Source organism: Hyperolius riggenbachi, chromosome 1 (assembly GCF_040937935.1).
Source record: "Hyperolius riggenbachi isolate aHypRig1 chromosome 1, aHypRig1.pri, whole genome shotgun sequence".
NCBI classification, from domain to species: domain Eukaryota; kingdom Metazoa; phylum Chordata; class Amphibia; order Anura; family Hyperoliidae; genus Hyperolius; species Hyperolius riggenbachi.
This window is the reverse complement of record NC_090646.1, coordinates 17,768,533-17,788,670: the sequence shown is the minus strand read 5'-3', so window position 1 is coordinate 17,788,670 and position 20,138 is coordinate 17,768,533. Positions and strand designations below refer to the sequence as shown.

The 20,138-nt window shown below is 52.3% G+C and overlaps 1 protein-coding gene across 2 annotated transcripts; it reads right to left on the bottom strand.

Annotated features, from left to right (window-relative positions):
* Positions 1-4,074: 4,074 nt before the first annotated feature.
* Positions 4,075-16,635, bottom strand: LOC137545099 (LYR motif-containing protein 2-like). 2 transcript variants are annotated; one of them, XM_068266209.1, is made up of 3 exons: positions 16,161-16,635; positions 5,091-5,220; positions 4,075-4,596 (listed from the first exon to the last, which is right to left on the bottom strand). In XM_068266209.1, exons 1-3 carry the CDS (start codon positions 16,355-16,357, stop codon positions 4,516-4,518), a joined length of 408 nt encoding a protein of 135 aa, XP_068122310.1. In that variant the 5' UTR covers positions 16,358-16,635; the 3' UTR covers positions 4,075-4,515. The 2 variants fall into 2 exon arrangements, with proteins under 2 accessions (XP_068122310.1, XP_068122315.1); XM_068266214.1 differs by having other exon boundaries at positions 5,091-5,231; positions 16,161-16,605.
* Between the last annotated feature and the right edge of the window lie 3,503 nt (positions 16,636-20,138).

The following is a 20,138-nucleotide window of genomic DNA, read 5'->3' as shown; positions in this document are numbered from 1 at the left end:
GAACCAAGCCTAACGTAAGCTGTAATATGCAGGTGATATGGTGCTATCCACATTGCTTGCTATTGATGACTTACTGACTCATCAGTTATGTATAGTAATTTTTCTGTTCACTACTACCATCTGGTGGACAATACTTGGCACTACTGTACAGCACTGAAATTATCAACACGAAAATGCAATGTATACTGCTTCCCTCCAGTGGCCGAAGATCAGTATTGCTGCACATCACACAAAAGAATGCGATGACTAGGACCATTGTGTGTCTGAAACATGTCAACACGTAGTGCCTGATTTTTAACCTGTACTCAAAGCCATTTTCTTGCATAGTTTTGGACATTGTGAGGAACCCTCTTTTCTGTACGGTTTATTGGGAAATGAAAAAGTACTGTCAAGTATTTTCTTGCTTGCTGGTGGCTTAAACAGCATTTCATTAATAAGGTTTGAAAATTGCACCTAGGTCAATGACTCCATTACTTTTGGTGAAAAAAAAATGTCCTTGAAAAAAACATTGGCACTACTCATGATTAACTGTCTGCTGTGTTCCCAAAAAGCTATCTGAGTATGTATATGGTGTATTATTTTTACCCTGACAAGCCAGAGATAAGAATGTGGGGTGTTTGAAAGCTGAGGCCTACGTCATGTGAATTATTTTAAGTGAACTGAAAAAAACTGTAAAAGAAATCACTATTTTTAAAAGTTATGGTCAAATTTCAGCAGAATCGTAAAACTCCAAATGTTATAAAAGAAGGCCTGGCTTTTCTTGAATATTTTGATGCTCCAGGGGCTTTGCTAAGAAAGAATGACTATTATTTTTAGTGCAAAAAATAGCTTTTAGTGCAAAAAATAGAAAAATACATTGGTCTGCTGTGTGTCCAAAAAGCTATCTGATTATGTAAATGGTGTATCATTTTAACCGTGACAAGCAACAGAATAGAATTTGGTGGGTTTTAGGCCCATCATACATGCTGCATCATTTTGAGTCGCCCTACACTCCCCCGCTGCAGTGGACATTAGTCTCTGTGAGACTGGCCACACTACCTACAGTGCGACACCATGCAGTGGGAGTATTGTTGATGCAGATTCTACATTGCGTTACTAAGCATTAGAGTCTATGGCCCCGCAACAATCTATTTAGAGACTACTCAGCGAGTGCAGTAATTGGCCCCAATGACAGAGCCATGGTCCCGCCCACAAGACCATCGGCTCCAGTAACAGTAGTGACCATGCTTGGCAGAACACCCCCCCTCCCCAACCCAATTGGCCACAGAGCATCTGAAGGCTGGCTCATGCTACTTCTGTACACAGGATCAGTCGCTACTCCCTGGATGGAGAGTGATTGATCTGGACAGGGGAACACTGGCCACATTAAGATGGTGCAGCGGGGCAAGGGTCAGCCTGTCTGGCAGCAGAGAGCTCCACCATGTATGTGTGGGGGGACACCTGCCGCTGATCCCAATGGTATTACTCGGACCATAAGATGCACAGATTCCCCCTCACACACACTTGAGGGGAAGGAAAGTGTGTCTTATGGTCCATAAAATACAGTATGTCTTGTCAATTATTTTTTGTGACAAACTGAATCAAAAGCAATAAAATTGTTATTTTTACATACTCTCTACCAAAGAAACCAAAAAGTGACAGAATTTGTGGCGAAAAAAATTATAAAAAAAACAATGTATAGATCATTTAGGTGTGATGAGCAGGGATGCTCATCACGGATGAATCACGAGTAACCACGGTGGTGACTCGTGATTCAAATGAGCGTTAATTGCCCCAGCTGAGCAGGTAGATGCGACGGTGTAAATTACCCATAATGCCACAGTCCTCCCAGTGTTTCAATGAGCTTGCAAGCGTCTTATTGGACGCGCTGCAAGCCTCGCTATGGAGCACTTCCTCTTTCCGGCTTGAAGGAGGAAGTGCTCCATAATGAGGCTTGCAACGCGTCCAATAAGACGCTTGCAAGCTCATTGAAACACTGGGAGGACAGTGGCATTATGGGTAATTAACCCCGCCGCATCTACCTGCTCAGCTGCAGCAATTAACGCTCATTTGATTCACGAGTCACCACCGTGGTTACTCGTGATTCATCCGTGATGAGCATCCCTGGTGATGAGTAGTGATAAAGTTATTGGCAAATAAATGAGAGGAACACTGAAATGTGAAAATTGCTTGAATGCATAAGATGAAAAAAAAAACTTAGTGGATGATGGTGACAAGGCCAAAAAGTCAGGAAACAGGGAACACTAGGATACAGGCAACAACAAAAACCTGACATATATTGCATCCATCTATCCAATATAATATATATAATCATATATTGCCCTTACAGTAAATGTGTAATGTGGGTGCTGCCATCTGCATTCTCTTTGCGGTAGTGCCACGGACTCAACCGTCCTGTTGGTCTTCTGGTGTCTATAGTACATATGAGCCACGCCCTGGACAGACATGTAGCCACGGGAGACATCTCATCTGCATACTGGTCCTTGGAAAAGGGCTCAGGAAGTATTACGGTGGCCATACACTAATAGATAGCCAATAGGGATGATCAATGGCATGCAAATATTTCTGAGTTCATGCAGATTTATGTAAATTTGTATGCAAATAAATGCAGCTTGAAAATGGACCAATCAATTTAAACCTGGGTGAGACTTGATTAGTCCATGTTCAAGCTGCAAATATTTGCATGGAAATTTACATAAATCTGCATGAACTCAGAAATATTTGCATCTCATTGGTCATCCCTAATGGCCACCAGATGGACCGTTAGATAGATCCCTTGCTGTGTACAGTGTGTGGGCAGCCAATCGATCTCTCTCTGATCAGATTTTCAATCTATTTCAGCTTGAAATTGACTGAACATATGTGGAGCCGCCGCTGCCTGCCTGTCCTCCCCCCATCTGGCAGAAGAGCTCACACTTGTCCTGCTGGCGTGTGTCCTCCAGGTCTGGCGGTTTACTCCTCTCTCTGTGTCTTCTCTCCCTGTCATGTGACGTAAGCTGAAGTTCAAACACTAGAGGACTGGCACACGTGCTCCCGGAGCTCTAGTGTTCGAAATTCAGCTTGTGTCACATGAGAGGGAGAGGAGACTGGGAGGAGGAGACCTACGGCATGGAATAAAGACACTGGACACGGAAGAAAGCGCGCCAGCGAGGCAGGTGAGAGTACTGCCAACACTCTGTGTCGGTCATCGCCAAATCCAACTCCACTAGCGACACACTCCCAACCTGCCGCTGTTCAAGCAATATTTTTAATCCTGTACGATCAAGCGAATCGATCGATTTTGGAGGAAATGGCAACATCTGAGTTAGCGACTTCTAGCAGATTCAATCACATCGATCAAATCTGCTGTATATCGATGGGTAAAATCATCTAATGTATGGCCAGCTTTATACACAGGGCACAATAGTGCTTTTACAAGGAAGTCGTCAAACATCACTGAAGAGAAAATAGTCTGATTGGATAATTAATTAATTGTATTTATAGAGTCTCAAAGAGGACTTTCCTGAAATACTATTGTTGTTATTTTTATTTAAAGGTTAAAGAGGTTCTGTGGGTTCCTTTAAAAATCAAAAACTGACACTTACCTGGGGCTTTTACCGGCCCCCTGCAGATAACATGTCCCTTGCCGCCACTGAAGAATCTTCCGTTACCCAGTACCGTCTAATTATTCATCTAACTAGACAAATGCAACTGCGTCTGCGCGGCCGCGTGTGTCCTCACTCACGCTCGCATCTCCAGGAGCTTCCTGCGCAGGCGCAGTACAAGAAAACTTTGTACCGCACCTGTGCAGGAAGCTCCCTGAGATGTGAGTGGGAGCGAGGACGCGCGCAGCCGCAGTTGCATTTGTCTTGTTAGACGGTGACCGGCGGCGGGAGAACGGAAGATTCTCCAGTGGTGGCGAGGGACAGGGTATCTGCAGGGGGCCGGTAAAAGCCCCAGGTAAGTGTCAGTTTTTGATTTTTTTAAGGAGCCCACAGAACTACTTTGAACTCTACCCTCGTGAGTGAGCTGTTGGACATCCTGTCTACACACGGACACAACAGTTTTAGCTGCCACAAGAAAAGACTCGAGGAGTGAAACTGTAAAAGGAATTAGCTTTTAATGAGTGTGTATGCATCATACGCCGCCCCCAGGTGGTCGGTGCAGAACGTGCGGTATGTCCAGTCTTTGGGCTGCAAGTTCCAATCATAGGTCAGATGCACCGTTACCTGCACTGACACCCCGCGACCCTACAGAGCTTCAGTGCTGGGTCCAACTGCATTGTGCCTGATGTGGCTACTATGTTACCCAGTCCTCATCACTTATCCTCGTCACTTGTCACAGGCTGAGAAGACATGTCACGTATCACTCCTCTCCCAATCGAGTCTAGGACCATCCAGTGTAACAGTGACATCAGGGTAGGTCCTCCAATGGCCTCAGCACCACCAGTACCTCCATGAGTGGTTGGCACCTTCTACAGCGCTCCCAAAGGCGGGATATACTCTGCAGGTCACATGACAACGAGCAGTCCACGCTCTATGACTTGGCCAGCTGAAGAGCTCTCTCCAGTTCCTTCACCTGCTGCTGCCCCTGCATGATCATCATCCGGATGGTGGTCTGAAAAAAACACGCAAGAGGCCAGACAGTCAGAAGTGGGGGTGGGGATAAGCATGCTAATCAATCACAATTCATGAGTGCCACCTCTCCTGTGGAACTCTACACCACTGCATGCCAATTGTGCTCCAAGCCTGGAAAACCAAGAACGATCCGTTACAACAGTGACAGGCAAACTTGGCTCTTCAGCTGTTAAGGAACTACAAGTCCCACAATGCATTTGCCTTTATGAATCATGACTGGGGCTGTGAGACTCCTTTATTGCATTATGGGACTTATAGTTCCTTAACAGCTGTAGAGCCATGTGTGCCTATCACTGCCTTATAACACAAGCTTATGACTTGTTATAGGTAGAATTTGGAAGCTCACAGCCTAATCCACTAAACCCTTCATCTCTTCCTTTGGTGCCTCCACCCCTCTACATTATAACATTCAAATAATGGCCAGATAGCGGCTGATTATGTCTTACATGAATCATGCCCTCCTCCAGGACTCACCTCATCAGTAGTGGACTGATTCTGGCGGAACTCGCCCCGGGCCCAATCCTTCATGTAGCTGCGGTCAGCGGGGTCGGGGATCTGACGGACGGCTCGAAGGATGCGGCGGTACAAGCCGAGGACCTGCTGCCTGAGGAGAAACTAAAGACACAAAAATTAGCTCAGATTCCTGGAGCCGTCACACGTCCCTCCCGCACCCAGGAGACGGCACCATGCCTGGCAGCGCTGAGATGCTGGGGGCAAATCCCAGAAGAGAGCTACAGAAGGCGCAACCACCAGGTGGTGGTAATTACTATTCCCCCTCCAGGCCGCCAGGGAAAGATGTAACTCTGCTGAAGTTTTATCGCCACCTAGTGGATGCGCCCGGCTAACGGAAAAGTACCGAAACCCTTTATAGTACACTCCAAGGGACCAGGAAAAGTAGTTTACTATAGCAGAACCGGTCATACATTATTTATACAGACTCATTTGCTGGGACCTGAGGGCTGAGTTTACTATATCAAGAGGTGTACTGTATCATAGTTTTCTATAACGAGATTCTGCTGTAGTATATTCTACTGGGGTGACTGTGTGCCTCCATAATGGCTGCAGCTTCCTCCCTGGCCTCAGGGTACAGGAAGAGGGGGTAATGGTTTGTCAGCTCCCTCTTGGCAGAAAGTTATGGAAGGGACCCAAATGTCTGGAATAGGCGATAGATAGATATCTTAAGTCAGAAAAAAAAATGAGTTTTACTCACCTGGGGCTTCTACCAGCCCCCTGCAGCAGTCCTGTGCCCTCGCAGCCACTCACTAATCCTCTGGTCCCCCGCTGCCAGCTAGTTCTGCTTTTACCAGCCCCCTGCAGCCGTCCTGTGCCCTCGCAGCCACTCACTAATCCTCTGGTCCCCCGCTGCCAGCTAGTACTGCTTCTACCAGCCCCCTGCAGCAGTCCTGTGCCCTCGCAGCCACTCACTAATCCTCTGGTCCCCCGCTGCCAGCTAGTTCTGCTTCTACCAGCCCCCTGCAGCAGTCCTGTGCCCTCGTAGTCACTCACTGCTGCTCCAGTCCCCCACCGCCAGCTAGTTCTGCTTCTACCAGCCCCCTGCAGCAGTCCTGTGCCCTCGCAGCCACTCACTAATCCTCTGGTCCCCCGCTGCCAGCTAGTTCTGCTTCTACCAGCCCCCTGCAGCAGTCCTGTGCCCTCGCAGCCACTCACTAATCCTCTGCTCCCCCGCTGCCAGCTAGTTCTGCTTCTACCAGCCCCCTGCAGCAGTCCTGTGCCCTCGCTGTCACTCACTAATCCTCTGGTCCCCCGCTGCCAGCTAGTTCTGCCTCTACCAGCCCCCTGCAGCAGTCCTGTGCCATCGCAGCCACTCACTAATCCTCTGCTCCCCCGCTGCCAGCTAGTTCTGCTTCTACCAGCCCTCTGCAGCAGTCCTGTGCCCTCGCAGCCACTCACTAATCCTCTGCTCCCCCGCTGCCAGCTAGTACTGCTTCTACCAGCCCCCTGCAGCAGTCCTGTGCCCTCGCAGCCACTCACTAATCCTCTGGTCCCCCGCTGCCAGCTAGTTCTGCTTCTACCAGCCCCCTGCAGCAGTCCTGTGCCCTCGCAGCCACTCACTAATCCTCTGCTCCCCCGCTGCCAGCTAGTTCTGCTTCTACCAGCCCTCTGCAGCAGTCCTGTGCCCCCGCAGCCACTCACTAATCCTCTGCTCCCCCGCTGCCAGCTAGTTCTGCTTCTACCAGCCCTCTGCAGCAGTCCTGTGCCCTCGCAGCCACTCACTAATCCTCTGCTCCCCCGCTGCCAGCTAGTACTGCTTCTACCAGCCCCCTGCAGCAGTCCTGTGCCCTCGCAGCCACTCACTAATCCTCTGGTCCCCCGCTGCCAGCTAGTTCTGCTTCTACCAGCCCCCTGCAGCAGTCCTGTGCCCTCGCAGCCACTCACTAATCCTCTGGTCCCCCGCTGCCAGCTAGTTCTGCTTCTACCAGCCCCCTGCAGCAGTCCTGTGTCCTCGCAGCCACTCACTAATCCTCTGGTCCCCCGCTGCCAGCTAGTTCTGCTTCTACCAGCCCCCTGCAGCAGTCCTGTGCCCTCGCAGCCACTCACTAATCCTCTGATCCCCCACTGTCAGCTAGTTCTGCTTCTACCAGCCCCCTGCAGCAGTCCTGTGCCCTCGCAGCCACTCACTAATCCTCTGCTCCCCCGCTGCCTGCTAGTACTGCTTCTACCAGCCCCCTGCAGCAGTCCTGTGCCCTCGCAGCCACTCACAATCCTCTGGTCCCCCGCTGCCAGCTAGTTCTGCTTCTACCAGCCCCCTGCAGCAGTCCTGTGCCCTCGCAGCCACTCACTAATCCTCTGGTCCCCCGCTGCCAGCTAGTTCTGCTTCTACCAGCCCCCTGCAGCAGTCCTGTGCCCTCGCAGCCACTCACTAATCCTCTGGTCCCCCTCTGCCAGCTAGTTCTGCTTCTACCAGCCCCCTGCAGCAGTCCTGTGCCCTCGCAGCCACTCACTAATCCTCTGGTCCCCCGCTGCCAGCTAGTTCTGCTTCTACCAGCCCCCTGCAGCAGTCCTGTGCTCTCGCAGCCACTCACTAATCCTCTGGTCCCCCGCTGCCAGCTAGTTCTGCCTCTACCAGCCCCCTGCAGCAGTCCTGTGCCCTCGCAGCCAATCACTAATCCTCTGGTCCCCCGCTGCCAGCTAGTTCTGCTTCTACCAGCCCCCTGCAGCAGTCCTGCCCTCGCAGCTACTCACTAATCCTCTGGTCCCCCGCTGCCAGCTAGTTCTGCTTCTACCAGCCCCCTGCAGCAGTCCTGTGCCCTCGTAGCCACTCACTAATCCTCTGGTCCCCTGCTGCCAGCTAGTTCTGCTTCTACCAGCCCCCTGCAGCCATCCTGTGCCCTCGCAGCCACTCACTAATCCTCTGGTCCCCGCTGCCAGCTAGTTCTGCTTCTACCAGCCCCCTGCAGCCATCCTGTGCCCTCGCAGCCACTCACTAATCCTCTGGTCCCCGCTGCCAGCTAGTTCTGCTTCTACCAGCCCCCTGCAGCAGTCCTGTGCCCTCGCAGCCACTCACTAATCCTCTGGTCCCCCGCTGCCAGCTAGTTTCGTTTTTGTCGACAGGCCCGTCAGGACTGGCCACGTGTAGCTTTTTCCGTATTCCTGACTGCAATTAGCGCTATTGCGGGCCACAACGCGTACACAAATACGTGTTGCCGCATATCTATGCGTTCGTAATGCGGCAAGGCATATTTGTGTATGCGTTGCGGCCCGCAATAGCGCTAATTACAGCTAAAAAAAAAAAAGCTATGCGTGGCCAGTCCTGACGGGCCTGTCGGCAAAAACAAAACTAGCTGGCAGCGGGGCACCAGAGGATTAGTGAGTGGCTGGGAGGGCACAGGACTGCTGCAGGGGGCTGGTAGAAGCAGAACTAGCTGGCAGCGGGGGACCAGAGGATTAGTGAGTGGCTGTGAATGCACAGGACTGCTGCAGGGGGCTGGTAGAAGCAGAGCTAGCTGGCAGCGGGGGGACCAGAGGATTAGTGAGTGGCTGCGAGGGCTCAGGACTGCTGCAGGGGGCTGGTAGAAGCAGAACTGGCTGGCAGCGGGGGACCAGAGGATTAGTGAGTGGCTGCGAGGGCACAGGACTGCTGCAGGGGGCTGGTAGAAGCAGAGCTAGCTGGCAGCGGGGGACCAGAGGATTAGTGAGTGGCTGCGAGGGCACAGGACTGCTGCAGGGGGCTGGTAGAAGCAGAACTAGCTGGCAGCAGGGGACCAGAGGATTAGTGAGTGGCTGCGAGGGCACAGGACTGCTGCAGGGGGTTGGTAGAAGCAGAACTAGCTGGCAGCGGGGGACCAGAGGATTAGTGAGTGGCTGTGAATGCACAGGACTGCTGCAGGGGGCTGGTAGAAGCAGAACTAGCTGGCAGCGGGGGACCAGAGGATTAGTGAGTGGCTGCGATGGCACAGGACTGCTGCAGGGGGCTGGTAGAAGCAGAACTAGCTGGCAGCGGGGGACCAGAGGATTAGTGAGTGGCTGTGAGGGCACAGGACGGCTGCAGGGGGCTGGTAGAAGCAGAACTAGCTGGCAGCGGGGGACCAGAGGATTAGTGAGTGGCTGTGAATGCACAGGACTGCTGCAGGGGGCTGGTAGAAGCAGAACTAGCTGGCAGCGGGGGGACCAGAGGATTAGTGAGTGGCTGCGAGGGCACAGGACTGCAGCAGGGGGCTGGTAGAGGCAGAACTAGCTGGCAGCGGGGGGACAAGAGGATTAGTGAGTGGCTGCGAGGGCACAGGATGGCTGCAGGGGGCTGGTAGAAGCAGAACTAGCTGGCAGCGTGGGACCAGAGGATTAGTGAGTGGCTGCGATGGCACAGGACGGCTGCAGGGGGCTGGTAGAAGCAGAACTAGCTGGCAGCGGGGGACCAGAGGATTAGTGAGTGGCTGCGAGGGCACAGGATGGCTGCAGGGGGCTGGTAGAAGCAGAACTAGCTGGCAGAGGGGGACCAGAGGATTAGTGAGTGGCTGCGAGGGCACAGGATGGCTGCAGGGGGCTGGTAGAAGCAGAACTAGCTGGCAGCGGGGACCAGAGGATTAGTGAGTGGCTGCGAGGGCACAGGACTGCTGCAGGGGGCTGGTAGAAGCAGAACTAGCTGGCAGCGGGGGGACCAGAGGATTAGTGAGTGGCTGCGAGGGCACAGGACTGCTGCAGGGGGCTGGTAGAAGCAGAACTAGCTGGCAGCGGGGGACCAGAGGATTAGTGAGTGGCTACGAGGGCACAGGACTGCTGCAGGGGGCTGGTAGAAGCAGAACTAGCTGGCAGCGGGGGACCAGAGGATTAGTGAGTGGCTGCGAGGGCACAGGACTGCTGCAGGGGGCTGGTAGAAGCAGAACTAGCTGGCAGCGGGGGACCAGAGGATTAGTGAGTGGCTGCGAGGGCACAGGATTGCTGCAGGGGGCTGGTAGAAGCAGAACTAGCTGGCAGCGGGGGACCAGAGGATTAGTGAGTGGCTGCGAGGGCACAGGACTGCTGCAGGGGGCTGGTAGAAGCAGAACTAGCTGGCAGCGGGGGACCAGAGGATTAGTGAGTGGCTACGAGGGCACAGGACTGCTGCAGGGGGCTGGTAGAAGCAGAACTAGCTGGCAGCGGGGGACCAGAGGATTAGTGAGTGGCTGCGAGGGCACAGGACTGCTGCAGGGGGCTGGTAGAAGCAGAACTAGCTGGCAGCGGGGGACCAGAGGATTAGTGAGTGGCTACGAGGGCACAGGACTGCTGCAGGGGGCTGGTAGAAGCAGAACTAGCTGGCAGCGGGGGACCAGAGGATTAGTGAGTGGCTGCGAGGGCACAGGACTGCTGCAGGGGGCTGGTAGAAGCAGAACTAGCTGGCAGCGGGGGACCAGAGGATTAGTGAGTGGCTGTGAATGCACAGGACTGCTGCAGGGGGCTGGTAGAAGCAGAACTAGCTGGCAGCGGGGGACCAGAGGATTAGTGAGTGGCTGCGATGGCACAGGACTGCTGCAGGGGGCTGGTAGAAGCAGAACTAGCTGGCAGCGGGGACCAGAGGATTAGTGAGTGACTGCGAGGGCACAGGATGGCTGCAGGGGGCTGGTAGAAGCAGAACTAGCTGGCAGCAGGGGAGCAGAGGAATAGTGAGTGGCTGCGAGGGCACAGGACTGCTGCAGGGGGCTGGTAGAAGCAGAACTAGCTGGCAGCAGGGGAGCAGAGGATTAGTGAGTGGCTGCGAGGGCACAGGACTGCTGCAGGGGGCTGGTAGAAGCAGAACTAGCTGGCAGCGGGGGACCAGAGGATTAGTGAGTGGCTGCGAGGGCACAGGACTGCTGCAGGGGGCTGGAAGAACAGAACTAGCTGGCAGAGGGGAACCAGAGGATTAGTGAGGGGCTGCGAGGGCACAGGACTGCTGCAGGGGGCTGGTAGAAGCAGAACTAGCTGGCAGCGGGGGACCAGAGGATTAGTGAGTGGCTGCGAGGGCACAGGACTGCTGCAGGGGGCTGGTAGAAGCAGAACTAGCTGGCAGCGGGGGACCAGAGGATTAGTGAGTGGCTGCGAGGGCACAGGACTGCTGCAGGGGGCTGGTAGAAGCAGAACTAGCTGGCAGCGGGGGACCAGAGGATTAGTGAGTGGCTGCGAGGGCACAGGATGGCTGCAGGGGGCTGGTAGAGGCAGGACTAGCTGGCAGTGGGGGACCAGAGGATTAGTGATTGGCTGCGAGGGCACAGGACTGCTGCAGGGGGCTGGTAGAGGCAGGACTAGCTGGCAGCGGCGGACCAGAGGATTAGTGATTGGCTGCGAGGGCACAGGACTGCTGCAGGGGGCTGGTAGAAGCAGAACTAGCTGGCAGCGGGGGACCAGAGGATTAGTGAGTGGCTGCGAGGGCACAGGACTGCTGCAGGGGGCTGGTAGAAGCAGAACTAGCTGGCAGCGGGGGACCAGAGGATTAGTGAGTGGCTGCGAGGGCACAGGACTGCTGCAGGGGGCTGGTAGAAGCAGAACTAGCTGGCAGCGGGGGACCAGAGGATTAGTGAGTGGCTGCGAGGGCACAGGACTGCTGCAGGGGGCTGGTAGAAGCAGAACTAGCTGACAGCGGGGGGACCAGAGGATTAGTGAGTGGCTGCGAGGGCACAGGACTGCTGCAGGGGGCTGGTAGAAGCAGAACTAGCTGGCAGCGGGGGACCAGAGGATTAGTGAGTGGCTGCGAGGGCACAGGACTGCTGCAGGGGGCTGGAAGAAGCAGAACTAGCTGGCAGCGGGGGACCAGAGGATTAGTGAGTGGCTGCGAGGGCACAGGACTGCTGCAGGGGGCTGGTAGAAGCAGAACTAGCTGGCAGCGGGGGACCAGAGGATTAGTGAGTGGCTGCGAGGGCACAGAACTGCTGCAGGGGGCTGGAAGAAGCAGAACTAGCTGGCAGCGGGGGACCAGAGGATTAGTGAGTGGCTGCGAGGGCACAGGACTGCTGCAGGGGGCTGGTAGAAGCAGAACTAGCTGGCAGCGGGGGACCAGAGGATTAGTGAGTGGCTGCGAGGGCACAGGACTGCTGCAGGGGGCTGGTAGAAGCCCCAGGTGAGTAAAACTAATTTTTTTCTTTCTGGCTTAAGTGTCCCTTTAAGACAGCCATACACTGGTTGATTGCCACTAGATCGACCAATAGATAGATCCCTCTCTGATCGACTCTGATCAGAGAGCGATCTATTACCTGCCCACCGGCGCGAGTCCCCGGTCTGTGCTGACACTTTCTCCGGCCGGCCTGTCTTCTCTTCACTTCCTGTCCCGTCCTGTGACCAGCAAAAGTACAAACAGTACAGGGCGCTCTACTGCTTGAACTTTGGCTGATCACAGGAGGAGACAGGCCAGCCGGAGAAAGTGTCAGCACAGACCGGGGACTCGCGCCGGCGGACAGGTAATGTATTGCTGCCGCTATGCTGCGTCGGTCAATCGCCGCTAACAACACGCACCTGACCAGCCCCCGATCAAGCAAAATTTTCCGCCGGGACAGATCGACTGAAATTGATTTCAGATGGAAATCGATCGGTCAACATTTGCTGAATCTGCTGTATATTGGTGGGAAATCAACGTAGTGCATGGGTAGCTTTAGAACCTTTTTTTTAATTACAGAAGAATCCCTTTACAGTAAACTCCAAGGGACCAGGAAAAGTAATTTACTAAATCAGAATTTTACTATACCAGAATAGGTAATGTGTTGTATATTTAAAGAAAACCTGTATCTAGAAAAACCTCCCCTGGGGGGTACTCACCTCAGGTGGCGGAAGCCTCCGGATCTTATTGAGGCTTCTCCCGTCCTCCTGTGTCCCACAACGGCGGTGAAAATCCTCCTGGAACAGCGAGATGTAAATATTTACCTCCCCGGCTCCAGCGCAGGCGCAGTATTGGCTCTCCGCTCGGAGATAGGCGGAAATAGCCGATCGCTGTCGGTCCGCTCTACTGTGCAGGCGCAAGTCTCCTGCTCCTGTGTAGTAGAGCGGACCCGACAGAGATCGGCTATTTTCGCCGCAATAGCGCCCCCTACTGGAGCCAGGGAAGGTACATATATCAAGCCTTGTCGGCTTGTCGAGCCCGGATTGCGGGACACTTCGGAGGAGCCAGCGCTGGACTGCCTGCAGCTACAGGGGAGGGGGAAGCCTTATTGGGACCCTGAGGCTTCCCCCTACCAAGGTGAGTACCCCCCAGTGGACTTTTTTTTTGTTACAGGTTCTCTTTAAGCAGACACATTTACTGGAACCTGAGGACTGAGTTTACTATATCAGAGTTTACTATAACGAGATTCTACTGTAGTATTATTTAGTTATGGATTAGATTTTTTAAATTATTTTGGGTGGTTGTTGGGGATTGGGAGGAAGGGGGTCATTATTGTTGTCTGTGTCCCATATTTTCTATAACTATTTATCTGAATGTTCTACAACCCTTTATAGAGTGCATCAATCAGCCAACACTCCGCTCCTCCTATGGGAGAGATGTCCCGCACTTCCTGCTCCTGGGACCTTCATGGAACTTTGTGGTTTTAATACTAAAACAGGTGGACTGGAGACAGGAAGTATATCACACCAAAAACTGTTAGGCTGGATTCTGACCCTAAGGCCCCAGTTACACTTATTCAGTTGCGCTCAGTCATAACTGAAAGGTCAACTGATTTTCAAAGTAATGCTAGGTACACACCATACAATTTTCTGTTAGATTCTTCTGTTAGCTTTTTTCCATGTTGTAGGTAAATCTATCTGGCAGATAAATCTAAGAGAAAATCTACCAGAAAATTGTATGGTGTGTACCTAGCATTAGTCCCATGTTTTCCTATGGCACCTTTCACACTATACGTGTTTAAACAAATCTTTTTCACAATACACTGCTATGGAGAAGAAGAAAAACATACCAACTGTTTAAAGGCCCGTTTCCACTACTAAAGTGATGCGATGCGGCTACCTGGCCGCATCGCATCACTTCCGCCGCATCACTTCTGCATCTCCTGATGCAGAAGTGAATTGAAGAGATAGGACGCGGCGGCTGCGGGCGGATGCAGCCGTGCGAAAATCTGCAGCATGCTGCAGATTCTCGGATTGCTCCGCACCGCACAACATGCACGCAGTGGAAACTCTTCCACCGGCGTGCATGTGTTTCAGCAGACCTGCGGTGCGATGCGGCTATGTAGCCGTATCGCACAGCTCCTAGTGGAAACGGGCCCTACGTGTAAACAGGGACTTAGGCCCAAGTTACACTTATTCAGTTGGTACGCGTTTTTTTTTTCTCCATAGCATTGCATTATGAAAAATCTTGTAATTAAAACACATAGTGTGTAAAATGAGCCATTGGGAAATATGGGCATTACTTTGAAAATCAGTTGTCCTTTCAGTTATAACTGAGCGCAACTGATTAACTGTAAATGGGGCCATAGGGCCCGTTTCCACTACTTAGTGATGCGAATGCGGCTACCTAGCCGCATCACTTCCGCCGCCAGCCGCATCACTTCTGCATCTCCCGATGCGGAAGTGAATTGCGGAGATGGGACGCGGCTGCGGGCGGATGTGGCTGTGCGAGAATCTGTAGCATGCTGCAGATTTTCGGATCGCTCCGCACCGCTCCACTCAACATGCACGCAGTGGAAACTCTTCCATTGCCGTGCATGTGTTTCAGCACACCTGCGGTGCAATGCGGCTATGTAGCCGCATCGCACCGCTCCTAGTGGAAACGGGCCCTTACTCTCTACAAAATAAATACCGGATTTTTCAGAATATAATACGAACTTTTTCTCCCCCAAAAGTGGTGGGAAAAAAATCAGTGCGTCTCATATTCCGAATAATACATTCAGAGCGGCCGCAAGGTGTCCCAGGTATCACCCACCCTGTGCAGCAGCCGTCTGCTGCCACCATACCTGGCAATCTCGGGGTCGCTGCACTTGCTTTCGGAGGTTGTATTTCCCTGATGCCGATGGTCTCACATGCAGGACCAGGGCTGCGACATCGGGGCCAATCACTGAGCACACTATGCAAAACTACAGCTAACATTTTGATTGGAAACTGGCTTCAAACAAAAAACTTAATTCAAGTTGTGAATAGGATGAAAAGGACTTAAAATGCACCTTGTCATACCCCCCAGCAGTCCCAATTTTCCTGGGATTGTCCCAGGTGGGAGGTATGGTCCAGCAACAGCAGGAAACCATATAGGGGAGGAAGGGGTGCGGATGCTAGTCTAATTAGGGGACCTATCAGGAAACCTCATAGGGAACAGTTCTCTAATCGCAGCACCCACTTGCAGAACAAAGTGTTGTGACTGGCCAAATAGTGTGGGCATCGTTTACCACAACTTATCTGGAATCTAGCAGTTCCAGAAGGTGCTGTCCACCCAATCACATTAGCGGAATTTTCCTATGAGGTTTCCTGCAGGGTCCCCTTAACTAGACTAGTGCCCGGGTGCATGCTGCATGCAAAATTGGGGTGTAGTTAAATGTGTGGCAGAGGTGGATCTTAATTTTCCTTTGAGAGGTATGATACTTGATAGGTATGCTTTGTTTTTTTTTTTATCACTGTCAGCGTCCTCGCCCTTCCTGTCCCCGGGAGCTCCAGCGATTATAGGAAACCCTCAGGGGACTGGACACAGGAAGTGAGGAAATCCCACCCCCGCGGAAAACCCAGCTAGCTCTACTCACGCTACCCCAGCCTGACATATCCATACCTCCCAACTTTCTGATATAAAAAAAGAGGAATAGTTAAGCCACGCCCCTGTCACACCTGTGATCACGCCCCCAACACAGCCCTAGTCACACATACTATAACCATAAAGATTTAATAAGAAAAAAATGTTTTATAATTCAAACCACACTGGTCCTTTCTAACCTGGTTCATTTTCCTTCATATTAACATTTTAAAATAAGGAATATTACTAGGCATAAAGTTTAGAGTCAATTAAACACTCTTTTCGGTAGAAAAATACATATATTTGCATAGATCAGTACAGGAGGCGTGAAAGAGGGACAAATGAGGAGGACAAGGTTCCCAAAGTGGCCCTGTCTCTCCAACAGAGGGGCAGTTGGGAGCTATGTATATCTCTGCTCCCTCCAGATGATCTCTCACCTGCCTGAGGCTGAGGGCGGCCGGGGGAAGCCTGGAGGACATGCTGACACCGCTGCCCGTCCCGCAGCCTCCTCCTCGCCTGGCTGCAGCAGCTTCCAGGAAGTGTCCTCATATCGGCAGCCATTTTCCTGGCGTTCTTCCCATAGAGTCCCATTCATTTCTGGTCTTCGAGAAAATGGCCGCCGGCCCGTTCGCATGGGCGCCGCGCGGGGTCAGGATAGAGCGCGGATCCCGGAGAACAGGAGAGGCTTCGGCAAAATGGCGCCGCAGCTGAGGACACATTCCGGGCGGCGGCTTCATCTGCTCCAGGACTGCGGGTCTGCTGGGGCGGCGCCCTCTGCCAGCCAGGCGAGGAGATGGCTGAGAGAGGAAGCGTCTCCTGGTAGCGATCAGTGCAGCCGGGGATACAGGACAGCGTCGCCTCTGCAGCGCCCGCACACAGCCATTACTGCACTGCCTGCAATAGCGAACATCCGCCACAGGAGGACAGCAGCGTGCGCTGTAATACTGTATATCGCAAGCTGTGCTGCGTGGTAACGCCAAGTATCATCCACTGGAGGGCAGCAGCGTGCAGAAATCCACCATGCACCTACTGAGTGCTCAATGTGACAGCACGGTAATAGCATGAACTGTCCACAGGGTGGCAGCAGCGTACAGAAATCCACCATCCACTTTCCCAAGTGCTCATTGCGGCTGCACAGCAACAGCACGTATTGTCCACAGGGTGGCAGCAGCGTACAGAAAACTACCATCCACCACCTGAGTGTGCTCACTGTGGCTGCGCGATAATAGCATGTACTGTCCACAGGGTGGCAGCAGCGTGCAGAAATGCACTATCCACTTTACTGAGCGCTCAGTGCAGCTGACATTTTTGTACACTGGGTGGCAGCAGAGTACAGAGATTTAATTAGTTGCCACAGAACTTAGAACTATGGCTTTAAAATGTCCACTGGGTGGCGCCAAATCGTCAGACTATTTGCATAACGCAGATCCCCGTGCAGTAATAGCAATTGATGTCCGCCAGGTGGCAGAAGTTTACCACAATTACTATGGTACCTGCAGTATGGAGGAAAATGCTGCTCTGTAACTACTGTATGTAGTTGTGCAGTAATTGCATGCATTGTCCACTTGATGGCAGTGTTCATACTATTTTAATAGTTGGGCAATCTGCAGTCGACAAGGAAAAAAAAGCTTCACTTACCTGGGGCTTCCACAAGTCCCCTGCAGACGTCATGTGCCCGCTCTGTCATTCATCAATCATCTAGTGCCCCGCCGTGGCTTTGTTTGTTTTTGGCAACTCTAGACGCGCGTGTCCTTGATTGTGCTCCTGTCCCTGTGGTGATCCTGCGCATGCACAGTACACGTACGTACATAGTACTACACGTACACACATACATACTGCACAGGCACAAGACGGCCACAGGGATGGGAGCACAATCGAGGACACGCGCGATCGAGGACACTGCAGCCAGAGCTGCTCGGCAACTGATCAGTCGCCGAAAATGAAATTAAGCCATGGCAGGAAACCGGATGATCGGTGAATGATGACTTCTGCAGGGGGCAGGTGGAAGCCCTAGGTAAGTGAAACTTTTTTTTTCCATGTTGGTTAAAGTTCTCTTTAATGTCAGTGTCCATTAGGTGGCAGCACTGTCTTGATGAAATCACTTTGCACATCACTGCACGCATTCTATTCAATTTGAAGTGATAGCAACGTCTTGCAATGTCCCATCACTAACATTTGTGCCCCCCAACACTCAACTCACTAACTTGTGCACACCCCCAACACATGCCCTTAATACTAACCCTCGTGTGGGGGGGGCGTCTGTCTGATAGCAACCAGTGCCGTCTGGGATACAGGACAGCGTCATCTCAGTACTGCCTGCAATACCAAACATTCACCGCAGGAGGGCAGCACACTGTATTATTCCACAAGCTGTGCTCTGTGCCGCGTGGTATCACCAAATATTTGCCACTGGAGGGCAGCAGCGTGCAGAAATCCACCATCCATCTACTGAGTGCTCTGTGTGGCTGGGTAGAAATAGCACATACTGTCCACAGGGTGGCTGCAGCGTGTAGAAAACTACCATCCATCTACTGATTGTTCAGTGCGGCTGTGCAGCAATAGCACATACTGTCCACAGGGTGGAAGCAGAGTACATAAATCCACAATCTCCCTACTGAGTGCGCAGTGCGACTGCATGGCAATACCATGTACTGTCCACATAGTGGCAGCAGTGTACAGAAATCCCCATCCACCTGCTGAGTGCTCAGTGCGCTTTTGAGGTAATAGCACATACTGTCCACAGAGTGGCGGCAGCATAAAGAAATGCACTGTTCATCTTACTGAGTGCTCTGTGCGGCTGAAAGTTTTGTACACTGGGTGGCAGCAGAGTACAGAGATTTAATTAGTTGCAAGAGAACTTAAAACTATGGCTTAAAAAGGCCACTGGGTGGCGCCAAATCGCCATACTGTTATCACACTGGTGCGTGACAAGGTAACGTACAGATATATATATATATATATATATATATATAAAACAATGGTACAAGGCGTAGTCTAGATCAGTCCGAACTTGTGCTTAACCGACCGTGTCACGCCGATGGGCGTGGCTGTGGCGGCAGCCCCAGGACCGCCTAACGCCGGCATAAAGTCCTGGGGCAGCAGTTTGCAGGAGATCTGCATCTCCTGCTTGGTGGGTTCAGTCTCTGAGCTGCGATCGCCGCTCGGAAGACTGTTACACAGCGAAACCGCCGTGTATTTACATGTACAGCGCTGCGATCAGCAGCAGCGCTGTACTGGGGACAGCTGTGCGACACGGCTGTCCCCCTGGGGGACAAGAAAACGATCGGCTCTCCTAGGCAGAAGCCTATGACAGCCGATCACCGTGATTGGCCGGCTGGGGGGAGGGAGGGGTTGTAAAAAAAAAAATAGTAATAAAAAAATGTATTTAAAAAAAAATAAAAAAAAATAAACACAGGGGGCGATCAGACCCCACCAACAGAGAGCTCTGGTGGTGGGGGGAAAAGGGGGGGATCACTTGTGTGCTGAGTTGTGCGGCCCTGCAGCTTGGCCTTAAAGCTGCAGTGGCAAATTAAGTAGAAAATAGCCTGGTCACTAGGGGGGTTTAACACCGCGGTCCTCAAGAGGTTAAAGATATCAAGGTACAGAGTCACTAAGCTAAATCGTAGTCAATGATCGAGCAGCGTCATACACGTGTATCAGATGTCAGTCGTATTGCTAGGATCAGGCAGAAACAAAGTCAGGGACAGGCCGAGTCGGTAACGTATATCAGATGGCAGCGGTACAGAAGGACTAGACAGGAGCGAGGTCAAAAGGCAAGCAAGAGGTCGGTACACAGACTAATACAATCAGATGTTCAATAATGATATTACAAGAATATATACGAAAATAACAAACGACTGACTAACTGGAGTACATATATATTGTGCGTCTACACAATATATGGATGTGGCTCAAAGTTACTAGCTAGATCAAGAACCAGTGAACTGATTAGTATCAAGGTCGCCGAGCAATGAGTGCTCTGGTCTTAAATACATGAACTCTCTATCAGCAACCACTCCCACCTGGTGATGTCACCTAGTGACATCACCTGCTGACATCCCTAAACCCTCCTTCTAAGCCTATTAGGCTTATCTGAACTCACGCACGACCCAAAGGTCGCACCACGCACGAGCGAGCCAGAAGACACGAGTGAGCCAGAAGACACCACCGGAGGGAAGCCTGGGACGCCACCAGAGCAGTCCAGCGCAGAAGTCCCGCCACTCACCCGGACCACGCCGGAGATGCCGCGGGACCTGCCGCTGGAAGGTAAGCTCATTACAACTGTATTGTTTGCATAGCGCATACCGCCGTGCAGTAATAGCAATTAATGTCTGCCAGATGGCAGAAGTTTACCACAATTACTACTTTCAGTACGGAGAATGCTGCTCTGTAACTACTGTATAACAGCAGGGTGC

Excerpts from the sequence above, each read along its gene's own strand:
- LOC137545099 (XM_068266209.1), bottom strand. The coding sequence starts at position 16,357 with ATGCGAACGGGCCGGCGGCCATTTTCTCGAAGACCAGAAATGAATGGG. Across the intron at positions 5,221-16,160 it reads CCGCCCTCAGCCTCAGGCAG|GCAGCAGGTCCTCGGCTTGT; the intron begins GTGAGAGATCAT and ends GTTTCTCCTCAG. Across the intron at positions 4,597-5,090 it reads ATCAGTCCACTACTGATGAG|ACCACCATCCGGATGATGAT; the intron begins GTGAGTCCTGGA and ends TGTTTTTTTCAG.